General features: G+C 36.1%; 1 protein-coding gene across 5 annotated transcripts in view; it reads right to left on the minus strand.

The window, feature by feature from the left end:
• The window catches only part of DIAPH2 (diaphanous related formin 2), a 947,390-nt gene that overhangs the window by 454,197 nt on the left and 466,155 nt on the right, over positions 1-27,038 (minus strand). For all 5 annotated transcript variants that reach the window (XM_033201830.1, XM_033201829.1, XM_033201828.1 and 2 more), the window contains one exon: positions 8,115-8,244. In XM_033201830.1, the coding sequence (XP_033057721.1) occupies positions 8,115-8,244 (130 nt within the window). The remainder of the gene's footprint in view (positions 1-8,114; positions 8,245-27,038) is intronic.

Raw genomic sequence — 27,038 nt, forward strand, 5'->3', positions numbered from 1 at the left:
CATTTGTTTAGAAAAATTAGGAGTGACTTAGTGAGAGTGAGGAAGAAAGAAGTCTTACAAACTGGAAAATTTATGTAGATAAATACGTATTTGATTCCCTGACATTTAATAATGTTCCCTTGAATTTTATAACATATTTATGGTGTTGCTATTGATAGAGTACAATTCGGTCAGCAAAAATGTTTAAGTTACTTGAAATCCTATATATGAAAAAAATCCAAAGAAAGCTGAACAAACAAGTTAATATTTTTATTAAAATAATGTAGTAATATGTATACTCAGTTTTACTCAGGCTGCTAAGATTTAAGTAAGCCAACTCTACTGACATTTTGTCACACTGGTATATTATGATTTCGTGCTTCTAAAAAGTTAGATTATAACTCAAAATTTAAATCTGTTAGGAAACCTTAGTTGAATACTTTCTTGCACCTTAGGTCCTATAAGCCCCTATAAGTAAAAGTTAAATGCTCTAAAAACAGGATTTTACTCCACAGTTTTTGTTAATAGATTATTTAAAAATCTGAAAGATTTTTCAGTGAAACTAATAGTAGACAATATGAAAATATTTTTTTCAGGTATTAAAGTATAGTTGTTTCAGCAGTTAGTTACATTTTACATTGAGGCAGTCACTCCCATTAGGTCCTATGACTTGGTCCTTACTGTTCACCATAAACCTTTGTGGTTTGGTGGTGTCCATAAGTTTAGGTCCTTTCTATTATTAAATCAATTGTTTCCAATTTCACCATTTCCCTTGAAGAAGCAAAGTGTGGACTAGGAAATACTGTTAAATACCAGTGTCCTCCTTATTCTAATTTATCTTGTTTCTCCTCTCGAATTTACAGTGAACAGTAATTTTCAGACTGTTACTCTCTATTTGTCAACTTTCCAGAATGTCTTATTTTGAAATATGCCTGCTGTACTAAAATGATATGCAATTAACTCAATTTAATAAGTACTTATTGAGCAACTTCTATCTCCCTTCCAAGAACTGACCAGGCAGGACCCTGTTTAGCTTCCAATATCAGGTGCATTCATGTTGGTATGGCCAAGATTGAGCCCCTCTGACTGAGGTGCTATGATAGCACCGAGACTGTAAGGACAAATAGAACACAGTCCTTGTCACTAAGAAACTCAATAGGAGGTACAGACAGAAGCAGATAATTACATAAAAAGTGCAAATGTGGTATGTGCTCTATTACCAATAAGGCTAAAGGGCTGCTGTGACACAGAGAAAGGAGTGGTTAATTCTGTCAAAATGGAGCTAGAGAGATTATGGACAACTTCAGAGAAAGTAGCATTTATACTTCCAGTAAGTTTTTTATGTGGTCAGCACTGACTTTCTATATGTTTTCCAGTATGTAAGCATGAGTCTTTGTTGCACATTTTTGACCACAAAGGAAGTAAAAAAGTGGATGAAATCTATATAATAACTCTAGACAAGGTCTCCAAATGTACATGGACTCTACCGCCCAGCTATGTGATCGTGGAAAGTCCTTCATCATTCTGCATCTCAGTTTCTTCAACTGCAAAACAGCTTTGGATGAAATGTCACCTTGGGTCCCTTTTAGCAGGCACCAGATAATCTCTAAAGCTTCAACCAGCTGTGGAGATTCTGAAAATGTTTTGTCTTTTATGTTTCTTCCCCCCAAACTTTTTAACTTTGCTATTATTTTACTTTTTTCTTTATATAAAAAAGAAGTACTACTATGGAATAAATCCATAGCCTTTCCCCTGTAACACTGCCTTTAATCAGAACTTTCATTGTTATTAATCCCGTGAAGAAGTCAGAGTGGATAAACAGCTAATCGATAACTAACGTGACATGGAAATATGGCAGATATCAAAAGGTATAGTTGATTGTTAAAATTATAATAATTTATTTAACTCATAAAAAAGTTAACACTGTTCAGAGGAAACTTAACTAGCTTTTATCTTGTAGGTTGGCACCAATTTAACTGAAATGAAACCCATTTTGGATTTATGCAAACCTCCGGATAAATAATACCTTCAAATACATTAATATAATTTCCCCCTTTTGAATGGAGTAGTTTTAATTGAACTTTACTAACTGTTTGGTTTAATACCTGGAGTCGACCTATAAAACAGGAGTGGTTTTAAATCAAACAGTAAAAAAATCTTCAAAGCTGAAAATTAAAGTGATAGCCACAGGGGGAAAAAAAGACTTATCAAATATGTCTAGTAAACCAGCAATGTTTTATACAATATATATCTATTAGACATAAGTTTACATATGTATATATAGATACATATCTATAAACTTTAAAATTAATCATTGGGGAAAAAATAATTGTCGTTCACCAAAAAAAATATGTATGTATATATATATATTCAATGTTTTAAAGGCATCAGAGTCTCTGTAACAACCATTTTCTTTCTCTAAAGACTAACTGGTATGCCAATCTTGAATGAATTGACCCGCAGATTTATAATTTAACCAAGAATAAAATGACAAGAGCAATGTATTTTATTAACTTTACTGGTAATGAAGTTACATTATACAATTTGCTTCTGAACTTCATAAGGCCTATGAGAATGTTAAAAGGAAGTGATGTATTCACTTCCCTCACCTTGCCTACTTCCTCCCTTTTCCCTGCAACAGTCACTAACTAACTAATAACAAACTAAATAAATAAATAAGTAAACTTAACCCAAAACAAAACTGCTCTCTAATTCTTCAGCCAATGCTTCATAAACTTTTCCCACCAAAGTACCCCTAATGGAAGAGAAGACTGAAAATACTCCCGTAGGGATCTGCTACAAGTGGGAAATTTCTTTGAAGTCATCTGCTTTATTTTAAAAATTAATGTGGGTTTTGAATTCTACTCCATAATATATATCTGTTTTAATGTAAAAATGATGTGTTTTTTCCCCAATATCTTTGAGCTACAGAGGTCTAGAAAAATATGCTAAGTTATACCATAGTTTTGCACCTTCCAAGAAGCACACAATTTTAGCAGCTTAGCTTTACAAGGAATAAACGTAATTATGATATACTTTTTTCCATGGAACCCACATACTTCTTTCTTTTTGTTTGCCTTTCACATCAATGTGATTTTTTTCCCTTTTGCCAATAATGTTGATGCCTGTAATTGTAGTATTGAAGTAAAATAAATTTGGTATTTGCTATACCACACAGAAAAGATCTAACTCTATCAAAGTAGGTATGTGTGTTCTAATAACACAAAAATATGGAAAAAGATATTGGTAGTAATCAAGTTGTTCTTTTAATATTAGCTATATAATTCATTAACTGAATTAGTTGTTTGTTTTTTTTTTTTTTTTTTGAGACGGAGTCTCGCTCTGTCGCCCAGGCTGGAGTGCAGTGGCCGGATCTCAGCTCACTGCAAGTTCCGCCTCCCGGGTTTACACCATTCTCCTGCTTCAGCCTCCTGAGTAACTGGGACTACAGGCGCCCGCCACATCGCTCGGCTAGTTTTTGTATTTTTTTAGTAGAGACGGGGTTTCACCGTGTTAGCCAGGATGGTCTCGATCTCCTGACCTCATGATTCACCCGTCTCGGCCTCCCAAAGTGCTGGGATTACAGGCTTGAGCCACCGCGCGCAGCTAGTTTTTTCTTATCTGTATCACTCCAGTTTTTTAAAAAAAAAAAGACTCTTTTGTTTTTGTTTTTGAAGAGAAGGGGATCACTTTACAAGGAGACAGTCCATCATCAAATAAAATGGATTATATAGTGTTGAATTATTTTTGTTTTTTGCCATGTTATACACAGTCCTGAATGTGATAGAAAGTGATTCAAACAGGGCTGAAATGTACATTAAGTAAACAAGACAAGTTAGACTCAAATACCAAGGAAAAGTATTTAAACATGAATAAGAGGTAATTGGCTTGACCTTTTACAATGCTTTGTTTCTTCCTGCAGACGAAATACAAAAAGTATTTTCTCCTAAGGCTTTAGTAAAAAAAAAAAAAAGGAAATAGATTCTGAACAGAGATTTGACAAATGACAGTCAGTTGTCTTAGAGTACAGGGCAGGTGAAATTTCCAGGCAGGGGATGCAGTATGAAATCGTACACAGAGACAGGATTATTATAAAGGAATAAAAATGGCTCAAGAGACTGTATGTCCGGGTATACTGAAATGAGAACTAGGAGAAAATGAAAGAGGAATGCAAGCAGGCAGAATGTGCTTAAGATCTTTTGAGTTGAGAATTCTCAGTCTGAATTTCATAGGGAAAGAAAAATAACTAGTCAAAATAATTTGAGAATAGGGATTGCTATTGCCCAAACAGTGAGATAGGAAGAGGATTTTTGGCAACAGTCTTTTGAATACACTGGCAGGAAGAATGCACAAAATCAGGAATAATCAAAATAGAGCAGAGAGATTTTGCTCTTAAAATGGATTGGAAAAAGGAAGTTGGTGATATTACAAAAAATAATATGAAAAATAAAATAAATGAAAGGATTTACCAAAAGCCCAGAAATAGGAAACAAACAAATAGAATTGAATACAATACATACTTACTGAGACTGGAGGAACTATAAGATATCTTTATGATTGTTCCCTTCTAATAAGAAAAAGAAACAACTATAATATCCTTAGTGGTATATCAATACCACTACTACTACTACTACTACTACTACTACTACTACTACTAAAGATAATGGTCCAGCAACAGCCACATACTTACTAAGTGCCAAGCGTATACTGTAAACTATACCATTTTACTGGATGCAATGCCTATGTTAACTAATTTAATCTCACTGTAATTATTCTCATTTTACAGATGAGTAAACAAAATCTTAGAAGTTAAAATTATTTGCTCAAGTTACAGAACTAATAGGTAGTAGAGCTAGGATTAGAAAGTTATAGTGTCAGGCCTGGCGTGGTGGCTCACACCTGTAATCCCACCACTTTGGGAGGCCGAGGTGGGTGGATCACAAGGTCAGGAGTTGAAGATTTGAAGAACAGCCTAGCCAACATGGTGAAACCCCGTCTCTACAAAAAAAAGTTCAAAAATTAGCTGAGCATGGTGGTATGTGCCTGTAATCCCAGCTACTTGGGAGGCTGAGGAAGGAGAATTGCTTGAGCCCAGGAGGAGGAGGTGGCAGTGAGCTGAGATCGTGCCACTGTACTCCAGCCTGGGCGAAAGAGCAAGACTTTGTCTCAAAAAAAAAAAAAAAGAAAGAAAAGAAATTTATAGTGTCTAACTCAAAAGGCTGGGCTCTACAATCTACTTTTGTCAGTAGCAGTAGTGGCTAAAGTGTACAATATTACTGAATGTCTCGCCACATAACTATATAAAACATATATGTATATATACACTATATACACATATATAGTTAAATAGCAATACTTTTTTAAAGTTTTTTATTGATACATAATATTTGTACATACTTATACTTATGGAGTACATGTGATATATTGCTACATGCATAGAAAGTGTAATGACTAAGTTGGGGTGTTTAGGATATCCTCACCTTGAACATTTATCATTTCTTTGTGTTGGGAATATTTCAAATCTTCTCTTCTAGCTATGTTGAAATATACAATATATCATTCCTACCTACGTTCAATCTATTCTGCTATCAAATATTAGGGCATACTATTTCTTTAATTTTTTTTAAGAGACAGGGTCTTGCTCTGTCGCCCAGGCTAGAGTGCAATGGTGTGATCATAGCTTACTGTAGCCTCCTGGGCTCAAGGAATGCTCTTGCCTCAGCCTCTGCAAGTAGCATGGAACTAGCTAATTTTTCAAATTTTTTTATGGGGGTGGTCTCACTATGCTGCCCAGGCTGGTCTCAAACTCCTGGCCTCAAGTGTTCTTCCCACCTCAGCCTCCCAACTAGCTGAAATTACAGGTGTGAGCCATTGCACCAGGCCAGAACTTATTCCTTCCACCTAACTGTATGTTCATACACATTAACCAACCACTCTTCATCCCCCTACCCTTCACCTTTCCCAGCCTGTGGTAACCACCAATCTACTCTCTATCTCTATGAGACCAACCTTCTTACTCCTGCAATATGAGTAAGAACATGCAATATCTGTCTATCTGTGCCTGGCTTATTTCACTTAATTACCTCCAGTTCCATCCATGTTACTTCAAATGAGAGAATTTATTTCTTTTTTACAGATGAATAGCATTCCATTGTGTATATATACCACATTTTCTTTATCCATAATCCACTGATAGACATCTAGGCTGATTTCATATCTTACCTATTGTGAGCAGTGTTGCAATAAACTTGGGGTACAGGTATCCCTTTGATATACTGATTTCTTTTTCTTTGGATAAATGCCTAGTAGTAGAACTGCTGGATCACATGTAAATACCTATGGTTATATATAACATATATATAACTGCTGATTGAGGTATATATAAATACCTGTTGATTGAGTGTGTGGTATATATTTATGTATAGTAAATACATTATATATAAATATATATTTTCATGTGTAGCACTGTGTGGGTATATATAGATATATTATTGATATCTACTTCTTTCCAAAATGTAAAAATTCATTATACATATTGAACAAAGAAAATTTAGAAAAAAAATTCTGGTAGAAGGCAATCAAAAGTATTAATAGAAACAAAATGAGCTAATTTAAGAACTGGTCTTTTTTGTGCTATATATATATTTCAAATTACAATACAATGTTTAAAATGTTATTATTCCACATTAGCTACCTGTTAGTAAATATGTTTCTAGTCAGGGAGCTGTATTTTTAAATCCAAAGATAAATTCTTTAGAAGAGCTATTATCAGAAAGTTGCCATTGCAGTTGTAATTTGTGTAATTTTCCATCATACTATACAATTTTTTGAAAACAATGAAAGAAAATAAATAATACAATATAATCATAGTTTGTCTTCTTGTATTATTTTGCTCCTTGGACCACAAACTGATACAAACTCGGTAAAATTAAAGAAATATGTTGAGGATTTGATTGACAATACCCGACCAGCTGAGATGACCAATGCCCAATATTATTCAAAGAATATTCTGGGTTTTATAGATTCACTATTTTTAACTTAAAAGGAAACTAACAGGTTTATATGGTTTGTAATAAACTTGAGTAACATATATGAAGTCCTTACCAAAAGTCCTCAGAGTTACAGAATGAAATTACTTCAGTGCAATTTCAAGTATAAGATTTATGGTGTACTTCTCTTATCTAAGAGGGAAAATGCACTTCTTCATGCACATAATCTCACCTTCAGCAAATGTTTCCTTGATCTTCTTTTCTTTCACTTTTCAACCTCTTGCAAAAGTAGATAATACTTACTGACAAAGCTATTTACCTGAATTAAAATCTCAGAGACATTTTTATTTCCCACATCCTGTTCCTCACAGGAGCCATGGCTTGTCCATTCTAGCCCTTCAATGATGCTGTACTGCTTACCACATCAAGACTAGACTCCTTAGCCTGACACTGAAGTCTCAGAGATACCTACCTTACTGCTCCAGCCTTAGAGTCAACCATTCCCTTCACCTGTCCTAAAACATTCTGCCACTTTGCCTTGCTTATGTCGTTTTCTCTCTGGAAAGCAAACCTCTTTTCCATGTCTGTAAAACCCTAACCTCATATTTCACCTTTGACCTCTTCCATGAAGCCTTCTCTTATTTACCCATTCAAAAGTACTTTCCTCCTCATCTCAACTACAGGACATTATCTTTTCTTGCAGCATTTCTCACATGCATCCTTATTTTATAACACATTGTGTGTATGTGTATATACACACATTTCTCTCATTTACTATATTTTTAACCACACTCAACCAAAAACTCTCACAATCATTGTCATATAACCAAGAGCCTATAGTACGGTTCCTTTGCCAACAATATCCACTTAAATGCTTATCAAATGAAAGTACAAACATATTATCTGATCAGAGAAATGAAAGCTTTAATAACGTAGCAGTGGTAAAAAAAAATGATGTAAGACAAAATAGGTTATTAAAATGTAGTATGCTGTCAAATATAAGCTAATGGAAACTATTTTCCAGCTTTTCTTATATCAGTAAACAAGCAAAAAATACTTTTATGAATAATGTTTACAGATTCTTTAATCTTTCCATTTAAACCACATAGGCAAGAAATAATCTCAACGCAGTTATAAATCAATTACCTTTGCTTGCACTTTCTACATGTTCCAGTTCTTCAGGAAATTTTAGGATATCTCGGTAATTTTCCTCACAAATGTCGGCAATAAAATGCATAAGGGTTGTTTTTTGATCCACTGATTTAGTATCTCTGATCTGGAAGAAAACAACAACACATTTTTTAGTAATTTTTTTGTAAATATACACTTTTTTAAACAAGTGAAATGAATTTATTATAACCCATTTAAAATTTTTTTAAAACTTTGGGGTAGGTTCTTAATGTGGTCTAGTAGTGGTGCTCTAGATTTTAAAAGGAGCTCCATATTTTAAAAGCAAGTAAGATGACCAGTGAAAGTGCCAAATTAAACCTTAATCTGTATTTTCAAAAATGTCTAACTTATTGTGGCAAAATGAACTATTCTTTTCAGGAGAGAAGAACACTCATTTAAGTATTGATAATAGCCCAAATTACCGTGTGCTTATTTTACCATCATTCTGTTCTTTGCTTTATTATAAAAATATGTTCTTAAAAGTTATATCATTCGTGAGATTATATTTATTTCTAGCCATTGTTGATGTAAATTAATGTAAAGAGCAAGCACATTTTATCCTCCTCTACTTGCATGGACCATCAGAAAAGAATTCTCAAGGTTGTGCTTATCCTGAGTTATTAAAAAAAATCCCACCATACAATCCTGATAATATGAAAAATTTTATTTGCTTACATATTGTATTTCTTTTCAGACACCCAACAAAAGAGATGCCACAGTTAGAATGGTAAAAATCTTTAAAGCATAGGACACACAAAAAAAGAAAATCTAGTGCTTTAATATAATTCTCATACTAGGCTAAGCTGCAAATAAAATCAAGGATTTACTTAGAAACAAGGCATAAATACAGCATAAACTATCAAGTTTTCTCATTCTTTTGGATGTTTTAATTCTATAATCCTTAGATGATGGCTTTGTCCACTGATGTTCATACTGATTTGGAGTTTTTAGCTTTAAGGATTACTCTGTTTAGAATAATGAGTATTTTTCACAAACAGGTTTATGAAAAGGCTGTACAGGATATTTAGGTAATTACAGAGTAAATTAATCCTTCTTGTTTTAGTGACTAAGAAAGAAAAACATAGCATTTAATAAATCAGGCCCATACTGGATCTGTTTTGTTCTACAGGTTTTTAGCAACTATTTACATCTCAATGATGTAAACAACTTAGAAGAAATATTAGTCTCAAGGTTCCAAACAACCAAGCAGCCACAGGAGGCATAATGTTGATAGTTCAAGAGGTCACAATGATTTCTTTCAAAATTTCTGGGATTACTTTCTCCCACATAGGAAAAATATTTAAAATTTTACATTATCATGCTGATCCACTAAACACTTATAAGTAGTTTAAGGTAGAAATGACACAACTCAAGGATAAGCTGTAAGAACAAAAAGCAACACAAACCTCAAGGGCAATTTTTCTTAAGTAAGGATAGCAGCTGTAGGGGAATCAATGGGAAGCTCACATTCCTAAAGAGAGGTCTTTACCTGGGACTACTGTGTGGTATGTTTACAAAGTGCATCGTTTTTAAGAGTATGCCAGCATTCCAAATAAAAAGGAAATTAACATTTTCTTTTTCCTTAGAAGTTCACTAACTACCTAAATCCTAAAATTCTGAAAACATTAAGTGCTTAGAAAAAATTGCAGGTACATCTTCCCAAAGGAAAGGAAATTCCTATGTATTTTATGGACTCTTTGGAGACAAAAACAGTTTTTTTTTTTTTTTTTTTAAAAGAACACAGTTCAAAACAACAAAAACCCACCTACTTTTTTAGGACATCAAATTGTACAAGTACATTATAGTTTACAATAAAATGCACATGGCTAACACTGGAAAGGAAATAAAAAAAACAGAAAAATAGTACTGTGCTCATATGTCATTTTATGGGTGATGTTTTTTTCTTTGTCACATGTGTTAGATTGTTTTGTATTAAAAAACATTTTAGTTTTTGGCATGCATACTTATAAGAGCTTAATTTTCAAAATTGTATTTATTAATACATATTTATTCAGTATCTGGTCCACTAACAATCTAATTTGTTACAAAATTTAGGAGAGTTAATGGTTACATTTTAAAAAGATAACTAAAGCATAACATCAGTTAAATCTATTAGTATCTTTGATGAAATGATAAAGACTTTTAGAAAGACTCTGCATGTATTTTTTTTTAGAATCAGAATATTCCTTCAAAGCATGGGCAAACATGGCCAAATGTCTGTCTTGTCAGGTTGAGAAATATCTTAGTTGGCCTGGGAGACAAGCTGCTTAATGTACTGCAATATTTGTTGTTTTTTTTTTTTTTTTAGAAAAAACCTCACACTGAGAGACCATTTTAATGGTTCAAACGGGCAGAAAATTACAACAAATGGGTAATCTTTTAAACCTTTCTCTATGTGTGAGAGACATTAGACCAATTATTTAAAATATATATATAATATATAAATATAATGGGTTTTTTTTTTTTTTTTTTTTTTTTGAGACGGAGTCTGGCTCTGTCACCCAGGCTGGAGTGCAGTGGCTGGATCTCAGCTCACTGCAAGCTCCGCCTCCCGGGTTCACGTCATTCTCCTGCCTCAGCCTCCCGAGTAGCTGGGACTACAGGCGCCCGCCACCTCGCCCGGCTAGTTTTTTTTTTTTTTGTATTTTTTTTTAGTAGAGATGGGGTTTCACCGTGTTAGCCAGGATGGTCTCGATCTCCTGACCTCATGATCCACCCACCTCGGCCTCCCAAAGTGCTGGGTTTACAGGCTTGAGCCACCGCGCCCGGCTGGAAAATATTTTTTACTTATTGAAGCTTATTTACTTTATATTACCATGCCTTCAGTCTCTCTTACCAGGTCTGTGCCATTCACACATTAGCCGTTGTATCTCTCTCAGGCCCTATTGCGTTGTTCAATGTCAGCACAGAAGGCAACTAAGAACATCAGTTCTACCGGTTAAAGACATTTATCCATAATTTGCTCTTCTAAGTATACTAGTTGGATATATACATCTCTTGGGGTAGAACAATCTGAGTATGTACAAGTCACTTCCAAAGTGTTTGAGTTAGTTTACTAAGAAATAGAATTGATTTCCATTTGATAGCTATTTAATATGAAATCATGTTAAAATTTTACATTAACATGAAATATCCAATTAATAGTTGCCTAGATTGCCTAAGTCTTAGTGGTGGTTATACTGTATGCATTTCAAGGTTTCCTCTATCCAGAAGGAAAGTGTCTTTTTGCATCCTTGTATGTGTTTTTCCTCTCTGCAGCCATGACAGGCAGGGAGAGACACATATATGACTTATTTTTATAAGATGCAAAAAAGATGAACAAAATGGCCACTCTACAATCTTCTTTTATATATCTTCAAACAATAAAAACACAAACAGCAGTTCTAGAAATGGGAAATATTTGAAAAAGCTAAAAAAAGTTTTATGTTATGTTAATAAGCTGAGTTATCATCAGATGATAATGAAAATAAGGCAGAGTGAGTCACTGTATCAACTGATCAGGTGCAATCAGTTAATAAACCATATATAGCAATTTTAATTGTAATCATCTGACCAATAAATGTTCCACATAAAGATTAATAACTGAATTTAATTTAATTCTATCTACCTAATCTTTAATAACTTTCTAAAATGGTACCTGAATACAAAATATCTTTAATAGGACACTATTTCAATAGCTAATTCTGATCAACTCTTTTTCCTAGTAAATAAAAATGCTATATTATGAAAGATACTAAATATATTTTATATGTTCAAGTACATCTCCAAAATTTAGTTAGGTATATAGCAAAATTTCTCAATAACTAATTGACACAAAAGAAATTTCTTTATTCCAAATATCCTCATTCAAGCTTGAAAATTTCTTCCATCTTGCCACGTCTTTGAAATTGGGCTGCTTGAGTACACAGAAACCAGCACACAGCCAGAGAGCCTCAGACAACATTTTAATGACCTACGTCAGTCACATTCAATCTTTCTGTGAAGGACCCCTTCTGTAGGTAATTTTCCCTTCTGCTGAGATGTAAGCCTATTCTTCTTGTTTTGTCCTCAGTGGGAACTGAAAATAACTGGTCACTATGCTGTACATAACAACCTCTCACAGAGTGAAAGTTCCCTTCTCATTCCCATCATGCTCTCCAAATAAACAACTGCAGTTAATTTAACCTAACTGCATAGATGTTATTCTTCAAATGTTTAATTTCTCAATGGTAATTAGAATCCATTCAAAAGATCCATTGCAAAGGCTCCTGTCATCTGCTGGAAAAGCAAAGTTCTTCATTTTGCATACAAGACCCTCCTTGAGCTGACCCTTGTCTACCTTTCTAACCTGTCTCCTGCTGCTGTCTGCCTGATTACAACTGCTTAAACGTACCACGCAGTTTCATGCCACTGTGCTTTTGCACCAACAGTTCTCTCTGTGTAGACTCCCTTCCTTTTTGTTCCTTTTTATCCACCAAGAAAATACCTACTCGTATTTCAAGACTACTCAACTTCCACGTCATTTCTGAAGACTTCTTTATCTTAGAAGCAATTAATAACTTTTTTTGGCTATCTTCATTCAATGTAAACATTTCTCTCTTTTTTTTTTTTTTGAGAGGGAGTCTCCCTTTGTCGCCCGGGCTGGAGTGCAGTGGCCGGATCTCAGCTCACTGCAAGCTCCGCCTCCCGGGTTCACGCCATTCTCCTGCCTCAGCCTCCCAAGTAGCTGAGACTACAGGCACCCGCCACCTCGCCCAGCTAGTTTTTTGTGTTTTTTTTTTAGGAGAGACGGGGTTTCACTGTGTTAGCCAGGATGGTCTCGATCTCCTGACCTCGTGATCTGCCCATCTCGGCCTCCCAAAGTGCTGGGATTACAGGCTTGAGCCACCGCGCCCGGCCCAATGTAAACATTTCAACACAGTAGTCTCTCACACTCAATATGAGATCTTACATGGCTAGAGACTTTGCTTTGGTAATATTTTTGAATCCATGGTGCCTAGGGGGATGTTAGAAAATACTAGATAGTCAATAAATGTTTCAGAATGCAGATTCTTCTTTACATAAACTCCAACTTTTGTGGGCTATAGAGCAATACTCCTAAATTTAATTGTATACTTATATACATATGTGTGTGTGTGTGTTGTGTGTGTGTGTACCTGTGTGTATATATGACCCCACCACACACACAGAGGTTGACTACAAAGGCCAGACTTTTCCAGAACACATATTTGCTAGAGTTAGGTGCAAGTGAATGCCAGAATAAAGTTATAATTTGTCACTCAGGAAATGGAACACCGTACATTTTTTTAGGGGAGGCAGGTTAGGAGCAAAGCAAATATGAATGAGAAGTACATTCATTAATCCACTGTGAGCCGAGGACTGTGCTGAACACTAGGGATAAGAGATAAATGATGCACGGTACTTTTGAGGCCTTAACCTTAGAATTTAGTAGAAAATACAAAATTATATAGAAAAGCAACGCCATAGGAGAATAATTTGGTGGCAAATGTCCAGGACTGATATACTTAAAATGATAACTAGTGTATGTGTAGAAAAGAAAAAAAAAAGGGCAAATTCAAGAGAGATTGTAAGGAAAAACAGGATTTAGTCAGTGAATATTAAGATGAGGGAAAGGGAAAAATCAAGTACGCCAAAAGTTTTAAGTACCGATGATTAAAAGAATGTTGTATCATGTCCAGAATAAGGGGAATGACTCTAGAGTAAACTGGCTTTAGGAAAAGCATAGCAGCTCAAATTTTAAACAGAAGTGTTAGCTATGTGAAGATACACTATGAGAAGACGGTCATAACCATTCTATTCTCTTTGCTTCCCTTATCCTATATGATTTAGCCTAATTATGGTTTTTAAACATATATATGATCATGTCATTCCCTTCCTTAAAAAAAGCAAATGGTTCTTTACAACTCATGTAATAAAGTTCAAATTTCTAATCAGAATAATTATTAAGCATAGATTTTGGATTCAGACAGAACTAGGTCTGAACCTTGACCCTACCGTTTACTACTTGTATGACTTTGGGCAAGTTACATGAATACTCCATGTCTCAGGTATCTTACCTATAAAATGAGCATTACATAAGCACCTGTGTTCATAGACATGTTTGTAGAATTGAATAAGACAGTGTATTATTATGGGCACCATCATCATCCAGATAAGAAGGATGAGAGCCTACCTTAGCTTCCCATCACTATAAACTAAAAATCCCTCTGTTATCTGGCTCGTACTCTGTTGTGATCTTATCTCTAGCTATTATCGTCTCTCAAGTTCCCACACTCACTTCAGCTACACTGGATACAAGTACAGAGCTTTCTTTTCTGCTTTGTTCACTTTTAAATACTCAGCATCTAGAAAAGTGGGTAGCACACAATAGGCACTCTATCTGTATTTGTTGACTGCACGAATGGATGAAGATTTCCACCCATTTACTTATGTTCCTCCTGACCTCGGCACACTGTTCTTCCTTCCTCAGGTGATAATATCCTACTCCTCTTTTAAGGGGTAGGAGAACGAACATTTGTTGCCTATGTATCATGTGCCTATAACTCAGGCACTTTCATAAGTGCTTTTTTTTAAATCCTAAAATCAATTCAGTGACTTAGTTATGAATATGCCATTTTTATAGATAAGATAGAGCTCATAAGTTGTTTGATCTAGTTCCCACACTTAATAGGTGTTGGTGCCAGAACAAAACATGGCAATTTACGCACACTACGAATTTAAGATATACTTACTGGATTGAACTGTCATGGGTGAGGAAGATGGTATGTGTGTGGAAAGGAAGGATCTTTCAGGGAGAGTGGTAGTTACTAGTAATAAACCTTTCTCAACTTCCCTGAATAGAATTAATAAATTCTGGACCAGACGTGGTGGTTCACACCTCTAATCTCAGCACTTTGGGAGGTCAAGGTGGGCAGATCACCTGAGGTCAGGAGTTCGACACCAGTCTGGCCAACATGGTGAAATCCCGTCTCTACTAAAAAACAAAACAAAACAAAAATTAGTCAGGCATGGTGGCACATGCCTGTAATCCCAGCTACTCAGGAGGCTGGGGCAGGAGAACTGCTTGAACTCAGGAGGTGGAGGTTGCAGTGAGCCGAGATTGCGCCACTGCACTCCAGCCTGGGTGACAGAGCAAGACTGTCTCAAAACAAAACAAAACTACTAAATTCTGTCTTTGTTCTCTGATAGTGGTTTCGATATACTCTAATTATAGAACTTATTCTACAATATATAATTTTGTGTACACAACTAGTCTCACCCACCAGATTGTGAACTGCTTAAAAATGAGGACTCTATCAATTTTATTCAGCAAATGTTGAATGAATAAATTCTTTAGACAGGCCAAAAATAATTAGAGTTGATTTGATGTTAATCTTTGGTGACCTTCAAGCACTGTTTGAATACAGTGCAAAGGATTCAAAATTAAAAGGAATGGGTAGTCAGAAAGAAGAGGTAATGTGAACGAATAATTTATTCCAAATATTGACTGTGGATAATAACCAGATAATACAGGAGGCAGCAGAGCCAGCAGCTGGAAAATGGTGAGGTTAGTGACAAAAGTTATTCTAATTATTGTCCCGAATAAGTTCAGCATAATTAGGCCTGAAGGAATCAGGCAATGGAAGAAATAAGAACGAAAAATCAAGAATTCATGAGCATTTGCTACTTCATTGGTTCTCAATCCGTGGTCCCTGGACCAGCAATATCAGTATCACCTGAGAACTTGTTAGAAATGCAAATTTGGGGGCCCAACCCCAAATCAACTAAATCAGAAACTCTGAGGGTGTGGTCCAGCAATTTGAGTTTGAACATACTAGGGGAAAAAATTCTGATATCACCTCTGGGTGATTCTGATGCATGCCACTAGGGAGACACTAGGCTATTTTCAAATAAATTTCCAGGCAAGAAGATGCTTAGCAATTGTCTATAGCTTGCCTAGGTCCTCTCACAATTGCTTTTACATATAAAAAGTTGAAGTGTCAATGTTTTCAGCTTAGTGCCAATTTAAAATAAGAGAGAAATTATCTAGCAATGTGTGGCATCTGAAGGACAGAATTGCTCTGAGTGTTCTTGATTAATTCACATAAAAATGAGACTCGTTGGTATCATAATCTATCAGCTACCTATCCAAAAGTAGATGAGACAAACAGTATGCTCCATGCTGTGAAGATTCCAGATACATTGCTCTTCAGTGTTCTAAACTGTCCTTCATCCTTCACCTAAAACTGTATTGAAAAAATACTTAAATGCTGCTATAGTATGTCTTATCTACTATGTATCATCAGAGTGACGGACTAGATAACCTAGCAGATTATTCATGCCTTCCAACTCCTGCTCAAGCAAATCTGCATTGTTGCTTACATATTTACTCAGGGAGTTTGAATCAGATTCTGAAATTGTAAGTTGCAGACATCAGGTTTCAGTGCTTGCCATAAAAGTTCTTGTATCTAAATAACCTAATGCCTTGCTTGACCTCTATGCCAAACAGTTTACATGTATGAAATCAGACTATGGTGGGTGTATGTAAAGAAGAGAGCCAAGGGAGGAAGCTTCATTCCTGCTCCATGGCACTGACATATGCTGATACTGCATTTCATTTGTCATCATACTCGTTTTGGGTTGAAGACCAAGAGTGAGAATGGGGCTAGGTTCATGTGTTACCATACATTATATAGGAACAAAGCAGTGGACCTTGGCTCCTTGCCCCAAAGCAATCCTGACCTCAATTGCAGGGTGGCACCGAAAACAGTTCTCTTGACAGGACGTGGTGGCTCACGCCTGTAATCTCAGCAGTTGGGGAGGCCGAGTCGGGTGGATCACCTGAAGTCAGGAGTTTGAGACCAGCCTGACCAACATGATGAAACCCTGTCTCTGCTAAAAATACAAAATTAGCCAGGTGTGGTGGCACATGCCTGTAATCCCTGCTACTTGGGAGGCCGAGACAGGAGAATCACTTGAACCCAGGAGGTGGAGGTTGCAGTGAGCCGAGATCCTGCCACTGCACTCCAGCCTGGGCAGCAAGAGCAAAACTCCACCTCAAAAAAGAAAAGAAAACAGTTCTCTTCTGGAAACACGCAAGAATGTGTGGGAGGAACACCTGGCTTTCTTGCATGAATGGCTGTAGAGAAACTGGTCTGAGACAAAAACTGATTTTTGCATAAAGAGTATAAGAAATGAAGTAGCAAAGGAGCATGGATATCACTAAAGGAAATGTTTCTGCACACATTAAGGAAGACTATCTTTAAAGCATATTAAAACTTAAATGTGAGAGAAAAGTTCAAATCTATAGCGTATCTGAAGGAAGCCCTTTTGGATCTCCCCTTTCCTTTGGAATTTACATGAATGGCCATATGAAGTTCAGCAAACTTATCAACAGGTCCGGTACTCAGAGAAAAAAAAAAATTGCCTAATCCTTCCTTCTGTGTCAAGGGAACATTCCTAACACATAGCAACATCACACAATACACATATATAATTGTCCTTGAAAAGAAAAGAAATACTGAAACTCAGTGAAGAGATCTGGTTGAGTCAATGGAATAAAACCATCTAAACTACCAATACAGTCATATAATTCAACTTTTTTAGTGAACATTTTCCTTAATCATGGCTTCCTTTTTCCCTATTATATTTGTATATTCATGGAACAGTTAATATTTAAGCAATCATGAATGCTCCAGTGCATATATCAAAACAGCTACTACTGCTTGCCAGTCTTGATACAGCACATGAATTCTAATGTTAGTCTCCTTTATTTAAACAAAATTAAGTTCTGTGCCCTCTGCCAAGGGTTGTTTACAAATTATTGCTTTCTTCAATACCACCACACACTGCAGTAACACTGAAAAAGATAATGTATTTTTAAGGATTGCAATTACCATAAAGACGTTAGTTCTGTAGCTATGACCGGACAGGTTTAATACATGCTTTCCCAGCTTTATTTCTAAATCTGTCACCAAAAATGCTTTTCTGGGGACTACATGACTAGGGCTGACACTAATTCAGCCAAATGTAATTTACGGTGGAAAGAGGTCTTTATCCTTTATGTAGGCCTGATAGTCCTTTTTTACAACCTTTAGTTTGGTATTATAATAGTACTTCCAAACAAAAGGAAACAGATAATATCAATTGTATAGTCAAGCAAATTAAAAGTTTTACACTTGTTAGCCTAATTTATAGTAGCAATCTGTGAAAGGAGAGCTTAAACTTGAAACCATGACAACATTAAATGGAATAAGGATTCATCTCAATTGCCACCTTCCGGACCCGCAGGGCATTTGTGCTGTTAGTTTCCTGTACAAGACAATTCTGTTTCCTGCCCTTCCTGCTCCCCTTCTCAGCATTTTCCCTTCCAGCCCCACTTATCCAAGGAGAATGACCTGCATGTGCATTAGCCTGCATTGCCAGGACCAGTGGCAAATTAACCATCATTTGTACTCACTGGTTTTAGGAAAGGCCAGAATGAATTAATGAAATATGTCTATACAAAGAAAAGTTGTTCTGGTACTTTCATATGCTTTTAATCATCCTGTCTGTAGTTGGCTTACCAAATAAAAATTCTTCTGAGAATAGTTTTAGTAAAAATCAAATTATTTAAATTGGTATAGGAATAGTTTACAAGTACGAATGTTTGTTGGTGTTAGATGGCTCCTTCTCAGACATGGGTTAAGCATGTAACTAAAACTTTTAACTTTTATTGTCATGAGCATTTTACTTAAATTGTTTTATATGTATGAGGTTTGAGAGTAGATGGAATAAATTTATTTTTATCTACATAGCTCCAGATTGTCACTACCACCAAAAGAGTCCATAGGACTCATTTGCTCTGTCTATACACTGTAAATAAATAATAAATGGCATTTAGAGGTTTAACCTTTAATAAATGGCATTAAATGGCACTTAACATTAGTGATTTTAGCTATTTATGAAAAATTTTGAAGGTCTAAGACACAGAATACTACAAAAGCGTAATTAGAATTCAGTATTGAGGAGCAGCTGTTTAAGAGTGAGGTCTTTAACCATGTTGATGTTTCTAGCTATATTCATCCATGCTGTATATTAGTTGATGCTATAAATATTATTAATTTTAGGCCTATTCTCTCATTGAACATTTTCAGTGTCTGGTTTCCATTTTTTGTGGGGGAATCACTGTTTTGGATATAATTACAGATAATGCTGCTGTGAACACTTTTTTTTTGTTTTTGAAGACAGGATTTTACTGTGACCTAGCCTGGAGTGCAGTGGGACAGTGGCATGATCACGGCTCACTGCAGCCTCAACCTCCCAGACTCAGGTAATCCTTATACCTCAGCCTCCTGAGTAGCTGTGACTACAGGCACCCACCACCATACCCTGCTAATTTTTGTATTTTTCTGTAGAGACGGGGTTTTGCCATGTTGCCCAGGCTGGTCTCAAAATCCTGGGCTCCAGTGATTCGCCCATCTCGGCCTCTCAAAGTGCCGAGATTACAAGCTATATTATCCGGGCTGCTATCGAACTCCTGGCTTCAAGCAATCCTGCCTCAGCTCCTAAAGCCCTGGGATTATAGGTGTGGGCTACCATGCTTGCCTTTAACCATTTTTAAGCACACAGTTCAGTGGGGTTAAGTGCATTCACACTGTTGTGCAACCATCACCACTATCCATCTCCAGGACGTTTTAAACATCCTATACTGAAACTGTTACCCATTAAACATTTAACTCCCCATCTGCCTTATCCCCCAACCCTTGGTAAACAAAGGCTTTTTGTCTCTACAAATTTGACTACTCTAGGTACCTCATATAAGTGGAATCATATAGTATTTATCCTTCTGCATATGACTTATTTCACGTAACATAATGTCACGGAGATTCATTCATATTATAACATATACCAGAGTTTCATTCCTTTTAAAGGCTTAATAGTTTGCATTGTATATATGCCACACTTTGTTTATCCATTCATCACTCAATGGACATTTGGGTTGTTTCCATGCTTTGGCTACTATGAATAATGCTGCTATGAATTTGGTATGCAATCATCTGTGAGTCCTTGCATCTGATTCTTTTATGTATATGCCCAGAAGTGGAATTGCTGGATCATATGGTAATTCCATTTAATTTTTGTAGTAACTGCCATGCTATTTCCTACATTGGTTGTACCATTTTACATTCCCACCAGCAGTGCATAAGGGTTCAAATTTCTCCACATCCTTACCAACACTTGTTGCTTTCTGTTTTCTTGATAGTAGCCATCACAGTATGTTTCAAGTGGTATTTCATTGTGGTTTTGATCTGCAATTTCCTAATGATTAGTGGTGTTAAGGATCTTTTCCTGTGTTTATTGGCCATCTGTATATCTTCTCTGGAGAAATATTTATTCAATTCCTTTACTCATTTTTGAACTGAGTTGTTTTGTTGTTGTTGAGTTGTGGGAGTTCTTTATATATTCTGGATATCAATCATTTATCAAATACATTATTTATGAATATATTCTCCCATTCTGTGGGTTGCCTTTTTTTAAACTCTGTTGATAGTGTTATTTGATTATGTGATAATTCTTGTATATGTCTCCAGGGTCCTTACCTAAGAGTTTATCTAGAGTATATGCTAGAAGGGGCATTTCTGCATATGGTTTAACATTTCTTGATAGTACCAAATTGTTTTCCAAAATGAATTTAGCAAGTTACACTCTCACCAGTAGTTCCCTTTGTCCCTTATTCTTACCTCTACTTTATATTAACAGAATTTAACATTTTTGCCAATCTGGTGAATGTGAAATATCTTTTTATATATATTCATATATTCCAAATATGAAATCCATCATTGTGGTTTAATTTAATCATAAGTATGAATGAAAAATGGTAGGTGGCCGGGCGCGGTGGCTCACGCCTGTAATCCCAGCATTTTGGGAGGCTGAGGCAGGTGGATCACGTGGTCAGGAGTTCGAGATCAGCCTGGCCTATATGGTGAAACCTCGTCTCTACTAAAAATACAAAAATTAGCTGGGCGTCGTGGTATGCGCCTGTAGTCACAGCTGCTCAGGAGGCTGAGGCAGGAGAATTGCCTGAACCCAGGAGGCAGAGGTTGCAGTGAGTCGAGATCACACCACTGCACTCCAGCCTCGGTGACAGAGCAAGACTTGGTCTCAAAATATAAATAAATAAATAAGGTATAGATACTTTGAAAAACAGTATCTCTTAAAATTAAAACTATACTTTCCATATGACCCAGGATTCCCACTCCTAGGTATTTACCCAAGATAAATGAATTATGTCTTTTACATAAATGATGATAGCAACATGTATAATAGCCAAAATTTAGAAACAACCCAACTGTCCATCAGGTGATGAATAGATAAACAAAATGTGGCACAGCCATACAATGGAATACTACCCCAAAATAACAATGAACTACCAATACATGCCACAACTTTACACTAAGTGAAAAAACTCACTAACAACACAAAGTAACACAAAGACTCTATAACTGTATTATTCCATTGATATGAAGTTCTAGAAGAAGGGAAAACCATGGTGATTTAAAACAAATCAGGAGTTGTCTGGAGCTAGGAGTGGGGATCCACTGCACAGAGGCATCAGGAAACCACACTGGTTGATTGCAGTGGAGGTTCCAAAGCTGTATACAAATAACAAACTTCATCTAACTATATGCCTAAAGTGAGTAATTTTTTTTTTTTTTTTTTTTTTTTTTTTCAGATGGGGTCTTGTCAGAGGCATGTGAACCAGAGCAACTCCATCTTAATAGGAGCTGGGTAAAATTAGGCTGAAACCTACTGGGTTACATTCCCAGATGGTTAAGACATTTGAAATCACAGGTGAGATAGGAGGTCAGCACAAAATACAGGTCATAAAGACCTTGCTGATAAAGCAGGTTGCAGTCAAGGAGCCGGCCAAAACCCACCAAAATCAAAATGGCGACGAGAGTGACTTTTGGTTGTCCTCACCGCTATACTCTCATCAGCGCCATAACAATTTACAAATGCCATGGCAATGTCAGGAAGTTATCCTATATGGTCTAAAAAGGGGAGGCATGAATAATCCACCCCTTGTTTAGCATATCATCAAGAAATAACCATAAAAATGGGCAACCAGTAGCCCTCAGGGCTGTTCTGTCTATGGAGTAGCCATTTTGTATTCCTTTACTTTTTTAAAACACTTGCTTTCACTTTGCACTGCAGACTCATCCTGAATTCTTTCTTGCATAAAGAGACCCAAGAACCCTCTCTTGGGGTCTGGATCAGGACCCCTTTCCTATAACAGTCTCATTCTGTCTCCAAGGCGGAGTGTAGTGGCACCATCTTGGCTCATTGCAACCTCCACCTCCCAAGCTCAAGCAAGTCTCCCACCTCAGCCTACCGAGTAGCTGTCACCCCAAGTGCGCACCACCCCACCCAGCTAATCTTTTCTATTTTCGGTAGAGACAGAGTTTCGCCATGTTGCCTAGGCCAGTCCCGAACTCCTGAGCTCAACTGATCTGCCTGACTCAGCCTCCCAAAGTGCTGGGATTATAGGCGTGAGCCACTGCACCTGGCCTAAAATGAGTAAATTTTATAGTATGTCAGTTAAAAATCTCAGTAAAGTTACTACAAGAAATTATAGGTTAGGTTCAAGTCTCTCTTGACCATGAATACATTTTACTTCTCATAAAATAACAGTACAACAAACAAAGTCCTAAGAAGATGCTTTAAGAAATCAATGAGTACCCTGACCTTTCTCATACACTTTATGAAAGCTGAAATTTGGAAGCATAAAGTGATCCTAATGGGCCAGGCTGTGATTGATGAAATATCCTTGGAATCAAGCATGTGCATCTGTCCCCAAGTCTTTGAATATAACTTACAATACTTTCCACTTCCCTCAGCACAGGTTTCTAAGTAAAGTATTCTGTTTTAATATGTGTATCTAGCTAGTTGCTTAAATCTGAATATTAAGATCCTTTCCCTAAATAGCCTCTGAAAAGCTTATATTTCCTCATAGTAGGTTACTTGCATCCTGGAGTGATCCCTCATACTGAACATTAAATAACAAGTTTCTTCATTCTTATTTATCTGGACAATCTCAGGATATCCTCTGGCAAAAAGGAAATTATTTGACTTTTGTGACGAATTAGTGAATTGGGAGGGGTACAGACATACAATGGTAAGTAGTACCATTATACTATTGTTTTTGAACAGGTTTTGATTTTATTCAAAAAACTTAAAATACTAATATTTAACTATATGTAGAAAGATGGTAGGAACTTGAGAAGCAGTTTTAAAGATACTCTTATTGTAGCATAAAAGGGAAGAGAGCATTCTGATAATTCAGATTTAAAATTCAAAAAAAGAATAAAAGATAAGAAAATAATGAATGGCAAGGATTTGTACTTGTCCCCATGACAGAAGGCAGGAAAAGCAAAACTGAAGACATTGTTTGGGGAAGAGAAGAAAAGTACATCTGGAAATGGGGCTGGAACTGTTTTTTCCTTCCTTTCCAAAGAAGTAGAGCAGCTTTACAGTATGGATATCATCTAACAGAGTATGTACTTTGTCTTGTGGTTAGTTAGCCAGTGTTTATGAGCAACATTAATTTATTTTCATGTGTGCTATTATATAAAATCCATTGCCTGTCCCCACACACACTTCTCCCTGTCTCTTGCTTTAGCAGTACAATGTTCTATATCTGGCATCTAGCTCATAAGCTCCTCAAGGACTGGAGATGTACGTTTTACTTCTCTTTATCCCCGCAAAGCATCCAGCACAAGGTTCCACAGAGAGTAAAGGCTCAATAAATGTGGCCAACTTGCTGCACAAGTACTCACTAAAAAGTCGTTAAATGTGTACAAATAATTCTTGTATTCTCTAAAATTATCACAGAGCTTTATTTTAGTATCAACTGCTACTTTATAAACTTCCTTCCATGGACATGAGCCCTCCTTGTTAAGGCTGTGCAATGCCTTCACTAGAAGGCTTCCATTGACAGGAAAATCAGTTTGTAAGATGACTGGTCAAACTTAGTCACGGTAGCCATGTTTTTGGAACAACAGTCTCATACAGGGTCAAAATCTCCTTCGAACAGAGCTTTTATAGAATAAAAAAAATCTTTGTTTTCAGACTTACTAATTATATTCACTAAATGCCATTCATGTTGTCAACTTTCCCCTACTGTGAGAATTACAAAATCAGTCATAAGATTATACTCAGAAAACGACTACAGCAATTCACAGAATACTAAGCCAGCTGGGTTCATTTAAATCCTCTGTGGAAACAGTCTTCATAGTGAACTAAGTAAGACCTACAGCTAGTTCCATAAATCATCATTTTTTGTCTGCTCTGGTGCTGAAAATGTTTATTGCTGCTCCTGATATATGTGGTATTCATCAAGAACCAAAAAAATGTATTTTTGTAAACTAGAGAATTATTCGTCTCTGCCAGTTATACTATTCAACTGTTAACTGTTATCTATTATTGTTTAGTCATAATGACTTCAACAAGTATAGTGGTGACACAGCATTAATTTGATTACTTTTTTTGTATTACTGTATAAGGATAATTTTTTTTAAATAAAAGAAAATACAGATGCATTAATTTTCTTATTTCCTGAAAATGTATCTGTATTTAATGAGTCAAAAACTAAGCCATAGGTGAGTTCTCTACAGAAAACAAATTATACCCTTCATTACAGTTCTATACACAAATGTATATGGTTGACTTTTTAACACTTATTATTGGAAGAAGATAAGGAATATAATTTGGCAACTCTTAGTTTGCATTTTTCAATGCTCTTTACCAGTCTGTCAACTGATGTATACAAAGGAACATTTAACTCAATCCTGTTTCTCTCTGATTATCCAATTATGAAAATCACCCCAACCCTTCTCACTCTTTCATTCTCTCTCTCTCATTCTGTGTCTTAATCTCTCTGTCTCTGCCTATCTCCCTGTCTTTCTTACTCAACACCCATATGCACACACACCTTTTTTGGCTTGGTCTGGCTCTTATTTTATTTTCCTTGGTCCTTCCCCTAATACAAAACTTTCAAAAATTGAAATCTCTTCCATATCAAAAAGGTCATGTGTTTGCATAGGGGTGTATAATAACGAGACATTACTAGGACTCAAGGCAAGTATGTCCTATATATATACATATATACACCTCACAGCAAGTTATCTAGATATCTAGGAGGCAGACATAACTGTAACATATAAGTTAAAATCAGAGATAGCAGTATAGGCTTCACAATATTAATAATCGCAGGTGTGTGTGTGTGTGTGGTGTGTGTGTGCCTGTAATAAGCGACAGAAAATTTTAACATACATAAGAATAATAGAAAAAAAATCCATGAGTCTCCAAAGCAGTCAGTAATGACAAGGAGCACTAATCAAGTCTGCATCAGACAAATTACATTTACAAACTATTGTTCTCTAGAGAATTTAATAAACCGAAAATTTTGGAGTATAATCAAGTTTTCACACAACCTATAGTATTGTAAATGTGATGATTTTGTCTAAACAGATGTAATCAAATTCCGAGAAAACAAACAAGTCTTCCATTTAAAGTACTAGCTAATTTGCAGCAATGAATGTAAATTAATGAATATTTCAACTTAGAGAAAAAAATCTTTAAATAAGCTCATGGGACCTCTATATTTTAACAGGCAAGGAGGAGAATAAAGGTGTGAGTTAGTTTCTTTTACTCAGAGCTCAAGTTTTCAAAAAGATATTTTGAGACACATAAGCTTTTATAACTATAGCATTTTTAACAGTACATCTATAAACTTTGTTAATTCCTATGCCTGACATGATCATATATTTTTCCCTTTGCTATAATTAGCTTACCACAAAGTTAGTGTTTTCTCTCATTTCAATTTCTTAATGTAGGTTACAGAGAACAAGAAAGATATAATGCATCTCCACATTAATATAAATCTAGAAGATGTATGACCATTTGGAAAAATTGAGGCTATCATTTTAGAAGATGGCACCTCATAAGACAAAGACACATATTACCTTCATTAAGTTTTCTTTGTACTTAATTAGTCAGTCTGTATGTGTACCACTGTACTATATAGACAGATAAGGAGAGCAGGTAGCTGACATGTTAGAAGTGGGAAAAAGCACTGACTTGCTAATTGAAGAACAATCTTCAAAGCCCATAGTAGTGTATTCATAGGATTATAAAATCAAGGAGCCACGATAATCTGTTTCCAACTCTTAGAGGGCTGCATTTTACGGAAGATAAACTCAAAAGAAGTGGCCTGTGTTTGGTTCAGATTTTAAATGGCAATGAAGGGCACTAGAGGTAAGGGCTTTGGACTGGATTTCTGAGCTGGTATCCAAGGATCTTGATTTAGTGGAGAAATCAGATGACTGAAGCAATCTTCTACTACTGCCATTTGCCTACGTGCACAAGTCCGTACGCACAGATCATGGCATGTGCATTAGAATACATAATGAATAACATACACCAATTAAAAGACCTTATGGAGAATTCTTTCCTCTAAAAAATTTAGTGTTCTATACGTTTAAATACTTCTAGACTTACTAACTTAAGTAGTATTAATGCTTGCCTTTTAAGAATTACATATTTTGGGCCGGGTGTAGTGGCTCACGCCTGTATTCCCAGCACTTTGGGAGGTCAAGGCGGGTGGATTGCCTGAGCTCCGGAGTTTGAGACCAGCCTAGGCAACAGGGTGAAACCCCGTCTCTACTAAAATATAAAAAATTAGCCAGGCTTGGCTGCGAGGGCCTGTAGTCCCAGCTACTCAGGAGGCTGAGGCAGGAGAATTGCTTGAACCTGGGAGGCGGAGGTTGCAGTGAGCCAAGATTGTACCACTGCACTCTAGCCTGAGCGAGAGAGCGAGACTCCATCTCCAAAACAAAACAAAACAAAACAAAACAAAAAAGACATATTTTGGTGTATTAA

This window comes from Trachypithecus francoisi, unplaced genomic scaffold, assembly GCF_009764315.1.
Source record: "Trachypithecus francoisi isolate TF-2019V2 unplaced genomic scaffold, Tfra_2.0 Lachesis_group6, whole genome shotgun sequence".
NCBI classification, from domain to species: Eukaryota; Metazoa; Chordata; class Mammalia; order Primates; family Cercopithecidae; genus Trachypithecus; species Trachypithecus francoisi.